General features: G+C 52.1%; 2 protein-coding genes across 7 annotated transcripts in view; one reads left to right on the top strand and one right to left on the bottom strand.

The window, feature by feature from the left end:
• Nucleotides 1-205: 205 nt before the first annotated feature.
• LOC142017951 (protein FAM163A-like) lies at nt 206-5259 on the top strand. The gene is made up of 3 exons (XM_075003306.1): nt 206-221; nt 1264-1378; nt 4385-5259. Exons 2-3 carry the CDS (start codon nt 1286-1288, stop codon nt 4772-4774), a joined length of 483 nt encoding a protein of 160 aa, XP_074859407.1. The 5' UTR covers nt 206-221; nt 1264-1285; the 3' UTR covers nt 4775-5259.
• Nucleotides 5260-5605: 346 nt separating this feature from the next.
• The window catches only part of LOC142017614 (ADAMTS-like protein 2), a 40947-nt gene continuing 38249 nt past the window's right edge, over nt 5606-8303 (bottom strand). For 4 of the 6 annotated variants that reach the window (XM_075002668.1, XM_075002669.1, XM_075002672.1 and 1 more), the window contains 2 exons: nt 8037-8181; nt 5606-7941 (listed from right to left, as the gene is read on the bottom strand). In XM_075002668.1, the coding sequence (XP_074858769.1) occupies nt 7823-7941; nt 8037-8181 (264 nt within the window). In that variant the 3' untranslated portion in view covers nt 5606-7822. Of the gene's footprint in view, nt 7942-8036; nt 8182-8303 lie in introns of those variants that run through there. The other 2 variants (XR_012646560.1, XM_075002670.1) reach the window with 2 other exon arrangements.

Below are 8303 nucleotides of genomic sequence, written 5' to 3'. Positions count from 1 at the left end.
TTGGCATCTCCAGTGACCATTGACTTCAACAGGAGTTGTTGGCGCTCACCACTGCTAGAAATCAGGCGTTAAACACCCAGCACCTGCCTGTCCAGATTTGAATAATTGCCCCTTGCGGGCTGGTGAGAAGTTATTGTGCAATGAATTAACATGGTCTAATCCCTCTCTCTCTCTCTCTCTCCCCTCTCTGTCCCATGCAGGTCCAAGCACCTGTCAGTGAAGTAAGTACCGTGTATTAATTCTTTCAGCCATGTTACCCGCTTGGTGCCCTCTTTGCACTGGCTTCCCTTCCATACCAGGCTTTTTAATGTTGGAAAGTGCTGAGCTACTGCAGAGGGGCTGAAGGCTTTCTCCAGAGCTGTCTCAGAGCCTGCTGCGCTCTGGAGTCTGGGTTTGCAAAGGCCAAGTTAGGCTGTACCTTTAGACTTTCCCCGCTGGAGCTCAAGGTTCATATCCTCCTTCGTGCTCCTCCAATCACAACTGAAGCTCATGCTGGAGGGATGTTTGTCCTTGTTCCTTCTCGGAAATGCTTCATGCAGTTGAACTTCATTCGTAGCCTCAGGGCCGGAGCCACCTGCAGTTGGACCAGGCAGGTCATGCTGTGGAGGGTACTGCTTTTTGAGGATCAGCCCTGTATTTTTCAGCTGGAAACTTGCTGATCCACTAAATGGATGCAAAAAATGCGGCTCATGTATCTGTAAGAGCATCAGCCAAAATCTACTTAAGGATAAAGCCTCCCAGCCTGTGTGCTGTGGAATTAGTGCCACCTAGAGGCTGCATTTGAAACCTGGAGACCCAGAACTTAGGGGTCTGTCCCTGAATGGGTCAATTGACTTGTTGGGTAAATCCTTCCAGCTTGGTTCCCCCACCTATAAGATGGGGCAGTGGGCTCCAAAGGTCAATTGGTGTCTCTTAAGAACTTTGAGACACCTGTCTGAAAAGGGATATGCGAGTGCAAGCTACAAGGAGAGGATCTCCCACCACCCTCTTTCTTGGTCTTCGAAAGCTGGATTTAATTGGCCCCAATGCTCCTCTCCACCCTTATTTTGCAGGCGTTTTCTTTGATTAACACCATTCATTCTCCCACGTGCACAGGGAACTCCCTGAGCTCGAGTCTGCAGCCCCTGGCTGCCCCTATGTAAAGTCCGTAGCGGTTGCCTGGATGCAGCAATTGCCAAATCCCCTAACATTAACTGCAGAAACTGACCGTTGCTACTCACTCCCTCGAGTTTAACCCACTCCTTTGCTCGCGCTGCCTTTCAGAGTTTGATGGAGAATCGGTCGGATGACAGCGGGCACTGTTGTTATCACCGGCGGAATCCTTGCGACAGTGATCCTCCTATGTATTATTGCTGTGCTCTGTTACTGTAGATTACAGGTACGTACCTGCTCTTCGGGGGGGTCTGGAACCTGTGCTTTGCACATCATTGGGCCACGCAGGTGAGTTTCAGGAGCACGGCTGTGCATTGCCTATACCCCACTGCAGCCAGGAACGGCGTAGTGCCAATGTCAGAGCTTTCCCAGGGAGCTCCACAGAGCGAAGGCTTTATTTCTTTGCCTGTCTCCTGGTGCCGGGTGCAAAGCTTGCGTGGGGGAGGTTGAGGCTTTTGTAGCCCTCCCAAATTGGGGAGGGAAGGTTCTGGCTTCACAGTTCCCCCATAAAGTAAACCACTGGGTTTTTCCAATGGAGATGAGCTCGAAAACCCTTTGTATAAACTGAAGTGACGTCATGCCTGTACGCTCGGGGAGGAGGCAGGGCTCCCCACTGGTCCCCAGCTAGGCTGCCTCAATTTTCCAGACCGCCTTTTTCAGTTCCATGTGCGCTACTTCATGCTACGTGGGTGGCACAAAACAGCGGAATTCTACCGGGGCGTGGTCAGCAGAGGACTTCTTTGGTGGAGGTGGTCTCTGCAGTGCTGTAAAAGCCTGTGATGCTCGTTCCTGTGCCAGCCGCCTCTCCCCCAAAGCAGAGGGCATGCTGCTGAGCAAGGGGCAGAAGTGTTGGGCTCAGGCAGAGTTCAAGTTCTCTTATGCTACTCTGATCCTCCATGGACCTAAGGGTTTCATAGGCTGTTGGAGGTCCCCTGCTGGAGGCAGTGGGGTCTTACCACACCACCTTTCCTTCCGTGGCATGGGAAGGTGGCTCCCCAAGGCCAGCGTCCCAAGGCTTCTGTATGAGCCAAGAATAGTAAGAAGGGAACTTCTCAGCTTGGAAAAGAGATGACCAAGGGGGACTATGCTTGAGGTCTATAAAAATTGTGATTGGTGTGGAGGAAGTTAATAAGTGTTGTTTACTCCTTCCCTTAACACAAGTTCTGGGCCCCCCATTATAGGAAGGATGTGGATACACTGGAGAGGGTTCAGCGGAGGCCGACCAAAATATAGGGGGCTGGAGCATATGACTTATGAAGAAAGGTTGAGGGGATTGGGACTGTTTAGTCTGCAGAAGAGAAGACTGAGGGGGGACTTGATAACAGCCTTCAACTTACTGAAGGGAGGTTGCAAAGAGGCTGGAGAGAGGCTGTTCACAGTGGTCACGGATGGCAGAACACGGAACAATGGTCTCAAGTTGCGGTTGGGAAGGTCCAGGTTGAACATGAGGAAAAACTTTTTCACTAGGAGGGTGGTGAAGCATTGGAATGGTCTACCCAGGGAAGTAGTGGAGTCTCCACCCTGCAGGTGTTTAAGTCTTGCCTCAACAAAGCCCTGGCTGGGCTGATCTGATGGGTTTAGTCCTGCTTAGGGCAAGGGGCTGGACTTGATGGCTTTTTTTTTTTTTTTAGGTCTCTTCCACCTCTATTGTTCTATGATTCTATGACAAGAACTAGGGGTCACCAAACAAAATTAATGAGCAGCTGGTTTAAAACCAACAGAAGGAGATGTCTCCCCACACAACGCACAGTCAACCTGTGGAATTCTTTTGTCAAAGGATAGTGTGGAGACCGAGCCTATAGCAGGGTTCAAAAAAGAACTAGATAAGCTCATGGAGGATAGGCCCACCAATGGCTATTGGCCAAAAGGGACAGGGATATTGTCATTTAGCCTCCGTTTGCCAGAACCTGAGAATGGGTGATGGGATGGCTCACTTGAGGACTGCCTCTCCTGTAAATTCCTTCTGGGGAATGTGGCATTGGCCACTCTGTGAAGACAGGATACGGGTTGGCTGGACTTGGTCTGACCCAGTATGACCTTGCCTATGTTGGTAAGCTCTTTACAGCTCATCTTGAATGGACGAGAACACAAGAATGGACATAGTGGGTCAGACCAAAGGTCCTTCTAGCTCAGAGTCCTGTCTGCCAACAACAGCCAATGCCAGCTGCCCCAGAGGGAGTGAACAGAACAGGTAGCCATTGAATGATGCCTCTCCTGTCATTCATTTTCAGCCTCTGACAAACAGAGACGAGGGACACCATTCCTACCCATCCTGGCTCGTCGCAACCAATGGATCTAACCCCCATGAACTTGCCTAGTTCTTTTTGAACCCTAGTAAAGACTAGGGCTTTACAACATGGTTTGAGCATTGGCCTGCTAAACCCAGGGTTGTGAGGCTGATTGGGGTAAGAAGACGGCAGGGATGGTGCTTGGTCCTGCCAAGAGGGCAGGGGACTGGACTAGATAACCTCCCAAGGTCCCTTCCAGTTCTAGGAGATGTGTATCTCCAATTTTATTTATAACATCCCCCGGCAAGGGGTTCCACAGGCTGCTATCATATGCTGCATGATGAAAAAATTCCTTTTGTTTTAAATCTGCTACCCGTGGCTTTCACTTGGTCACCCTTAGGTCTTTTGGAATGGGAACCAGTAGATAACTTTTCCTAATTCACTTTTTCCACACCCGTCATGTCTTTATAGACCTCTAGCATATCCCCCTCTTAGTCATCTCCTTTACTCTATCTTCATATGGCAGCCGTTTCATACCTTAACGATTTTTGTTGCCTTCTTTTGAACTTTTTCCAGTGCCAAGATATATATTTGAGGGCGTACCATGGACTTACATTGCAGCATTAAGATATTCTCTGTCTCGTTCTCTATCTTTTTTTTTTTTTTTAATAACGATTCCTAGCATTCCGTTTTGCTTCTTTTGAACATTGAGTGGAGGTTGTTGGCAATCGAGCCCCAGTGATTCCAAGGGCTCTCTTGAGCAGAATGGAATTCCCAGGAGTTGACCATTGTTCTTCAGCCCCGGCTGAAGGGGAGCCTTTTGGTGCTGAAGAACTACTGGGGAGGGGGGAACGCATTTAAGAATGCCCGTGAATCCTAAAAATGTCTTCAGATGTAGCCTACGTCCGAGACTGCAAGCGAGAGTCTCTACAGGCCTTTGTGAACAAACACAGCTGAGCAGCACGCCGTCCTCCTGCTAACCCGAGCCTTTCCCTTGTGTGTAGTATTATTGCTGCAAGAAAGATGAATCTGCAGAGGAAGAGGAGGAGGAGGAGGAGGAGGAGGAGGAGCCAGACTTTCCCCCTCACTCGCACCTCCCCACCTGCAATGCCTGCAACGCTCCTATCGTGGATGGGCAGGGAAGCCCTGTGCCGCCACCTCACGAATTTACCCAGCAGAGGGCTCAGAACCGCTGCCCTACCTGTTCCCCCTGCGGCTCACCCTTTTACATACGGACCGCTGACATGGTGCGGAACGGGGGCGAGCGGGTCCCCTACACGCCCGTGTGCTGCCAGGAGATGGGGCCGCCCTTCCCAATGGCAAACCTCCAGAGTTACCCGATGAGCCGCCACGGCGCTCTCCGCAACCCGAGGGCTATTAGTACAGATGTGTGAGCAGTCTTGTCCCTATCTACTAGGGCGTGCCACCGTGCTGGCCGCTGAGGGCTGTGGGCATCATTTCTTTGGGTGGGATTTCTTGCAATGGCGAGGAACCCTTAGACAAACATGGACAGCCAAGTCAGAGACCCAGCCTGGGCCTGGATTTGACCTCTCCAGATCATTGTAAGTTTTTGTGGGACATTTGAATGAAGAGGTCGAATGTGGTGATCTCTGAACCCCAAATAAGTGTAATTATTATTCAGCTGTCGAAGGGACTTGTCTAATGAGGGCTATGTACAGTACAAACTTCGTTATCAAGACTCTCTTGTGATTCTCCAGCCTCCCTTGAGTGAGATCTCTGGTATCTACACTGACCAAACCCTACTTGTCACTTTCCAAGGCAATACCACTGGCCTCCTGGATGGATGAACTGAGCATACTCAGGGCGAGGCAGCATTCTGGGAGCTGTTGGCTGCAGCAATGGCTGTGGCATTAGAAACGAGAGAGAGAGAGAGAGAGCCCAAGTGCCAGGAGTCCTAACGCTCTTCCTTGACAAAAGCTACCGGAGAAGTAAATAAACCAAGAAGCGGATCGTTTTGTTCTCTTATCATATTAGGTGCAATTGAATTCTAGTGTCTGTGTTAGAATGTAAAATAGAATAACTAACTTCTTCTTCGATATCCCTTTGGATAATTATTTGCGGGGAAGGGACTATTAAAATTACTAACTTAAGCTACCAATGCAGATGATGATCCCACTTCTGCCAGAAACAAACCTCTAACCTTCAGAGACTTTTTTTTTCCAAGAGTAATTTTCATTTAGAAGCAGTTAAAAGTTCCAGTTTTTATTGACAAAAGAAAATTCCACCATTAAAGAACTAAAGCTTCCATCTTCTGCCGTGTGCAGAGCCTGGAAGGCCCCCTGGCAGCGTCTGGCAAAGAGAGAAATGTTTTGTTTAGGACTCATTCTGCTTATGATAGCAATGGGGACGGAAAATACCCCACTAGATTGTGACTGCTTGGTGCTGGCCACTGGGATCGGGAGCAGAGTGTTAGGGGACTTGTGATCATCCTTCCTTTCTTTAGGGCTAGATTGGAGCCCAGGCCTACTTTCCTTGGGAGCAGGGGGGCCACAGCAGGACAACCGCTGAGCTAGAACGTCGAGTCCATCTCCTCTCACTGCAGAATGGACGTGGAGATTATTTTTTTACTTCAATAACAAATTAAGTAAAAATTACGAAAAAGGCATCTCTGCCATTCTTCCGTTTGCATAGTAGCCAGTTGCAAGGTCCCCAGTACATGGTGCCAGGCATGCACCAAGGCACGAGGGGCTGTCCACCAGTGGTAGAAACACTTGCTGCTGGCGATGGGCACTCTGCTAATCAGCACCTGAATCTCTCCTAGGCGGCCACCCAAGCACTCAGCTTACGGGGAACCCTGGTGCAGGAGGAGAGTGAAAACTGGTGGTAGATCAAGCTAAGTTCTGCTGCCACACAAATCCCGAGGGACAAGAGCGAGGGAACGTTCAGTACACGGCCAGGCTATTTAGGCCGAAGTACTTAGAGCCACAGAGCGTGATGGAGGAAGGAGTCTGAAGCCATGAAAAGTGCTGGACTGATGTGTAACAAAGGACCCGTGTTAGCAGGAGCTAGGACTGGTCGGGCTTCAGGCCCGTTGACTTCTTTTTTTGGCGTCCCTGCTGAGACAGCCAGTGAGGGCACAGATTAGGGCCCAGCACGCTGGTGGGTGCGTGTGCCATAAATGTCTCCATCAGGAACCAACCCATCTCGGGGCAGACCCCTTGGTTGCCTGCTGGCCTGCATTTGAACCAAGGCCTTAAAACTGAAAGACTTTGCAGCCTGAGACGCCCTGGAGCCTGAGGCTAAGAAGTCCCTTAACTCAAACGAGCGCCATTTTGCCCTGATAACAGTTTCCCTTTCAATGCCCTCTGGAAACGCCAGCTAAGGGTGGGATAGCAATAATAACAACCATGACATCTGCTCCCCAGTGGACAGTAGCTCTACCAGTCCCTCCCCCTGGTGATACAGTGTCCCAAAGGGCTTTCCTTGGTCTTACTCAAGTCCTAGCTTTAGGCTGGGACCTGCACTTAACCCTCCACAAGCCCTGTGGTGGTCCAAGTGCCGCCCTGGGCTAGATGGTGCGCACAGCCCTTTTGCAATGAAGGGCCAGCCCAAGGAGACTAAGGCCCCAGCATGGAGTGTTACCACTTCCCAGCAAAGGTGGTTGGGCTCCTGGCAGGCTGTAGTCACTGCGGGTCACATCCCTGTTAAAAAAAGGGAAACTCGCTGCAGTTTGGTCTGTTGTGAAGCCTGGCAGGTGCCCCTTAGGGTTGTGGCAGGTGCCCCTTAGGGTTGTAGCAGGTGCACGCAGCCCTGGGCCATAGGAAGGGGTCTGAGAGTGGCAGTACTTGGACTCACAAAGTGGGTGGTCTCTGTCCTTGGCTCCAGCCTGGGCAGGTTTCACCCGGCGCTGTGCCAGAGCGTGCGTGGCCAGCAAACCCCTCCAACGTCTCCCACCTGCACTAGACCCCCCTCCCCTCCAGGCCCAGACACACACGTGCGGCAAATACCCACCGATAGGGAAACGCTTTACTGGCGAGGGGCCTTTTGCGGTTTTGGTTTGAAAGAGGCGGCCTCGGCCAGGAGCAGCTGCGGCTCTCCCCTTTTGCTGGGACTCCTTGCTCCCGGCCCTAAAGCTCTGACCACAGGCCCAGCACAGATCAGGAGCCCGCCAGGGAAGAGGAGCAGCTGCTCGGCGCTGAGGGGCAGCTGGGGCCAACGTCTCACGCCAGCCAGGCTCTGGGTGCTTGGTTGGCATTGCTGATTTCTCGAGAAAAGGTTCATTGATGCAGGAGGGGATCATTCGTGCTCCATGTGCTCGCGGACTCCTTTCCGGCAGAGCAGGATGTTCAGCTGGGTCTGACTCCAGGAGGGCGCACCCCAGGCTGAACAGCACCAGTAGCAGAAAAGGGGTTTGCTGTGGAGTCTGTTCCTAGGGCGATCTTGCCTCTGCGCCTTGGAAGGGAAGTGCGGTGTGGTGGCGGTCAGGGGGCCTGACTCCTGCATGACCGGCAGCAGGCCTTCCTGTAGTACCAATGGGCGCACAGCTTCACCTTCAGCACCAGCACACAGTTGGCTCTCAGTTTGTCTTCGCAGGCTTCGGCTGGGGGGGCGAAAGCATCCATGGAGGGGGTTAAAGCCAGGGCCTGTCCCGCAAGCCTGAGCTGCCAGCCCAAGGATCTCCCTCCCCGTTTTTACCTGGGGTGTCTGTGGGGCACAGATGGAGCTGGCAGGCTTGCTTGCCGTCGGGTTTGGAGGCTGGGTCGCAGCCCTGTTCCAAGGCCTCGCCCTGGTAGCATTTCACCTCCCGGAGCCGCAGGCCAGCCCCGCAGGTCTTACTGCACTGTCGGAAGCCAGAGGGAGAGGGGAGCCGTGAGAGCAGCCTCTTCCTAACCACCTCCCATCACTCCTCCGGGCCCCTAAGGCAGGGGATGCCCATAGAGGGAGTTCCCACTTCACCCACAG

This window comes from Carettochelys insculpta, chromosome 9, assembly GCF_033958435.1.
Source record: "Carettochelys insculpta isolate YL-2023 chromosome 9, ASM3395843v1, whole genome shotgun sequence".
In the NCBI taxonomy this organism is placed as follows: domain Eukaryota; kingdom Metazoa; phylum Chordata; order Testudines; family Carettochelyidae; genus Carettochelys; species Carettochelys insculpta.
The sequence above is the reverse complement of the archived record's forward strand: the minus strand, read 5'-3'. Positions and strand labels throughout refer to the sequence as shown.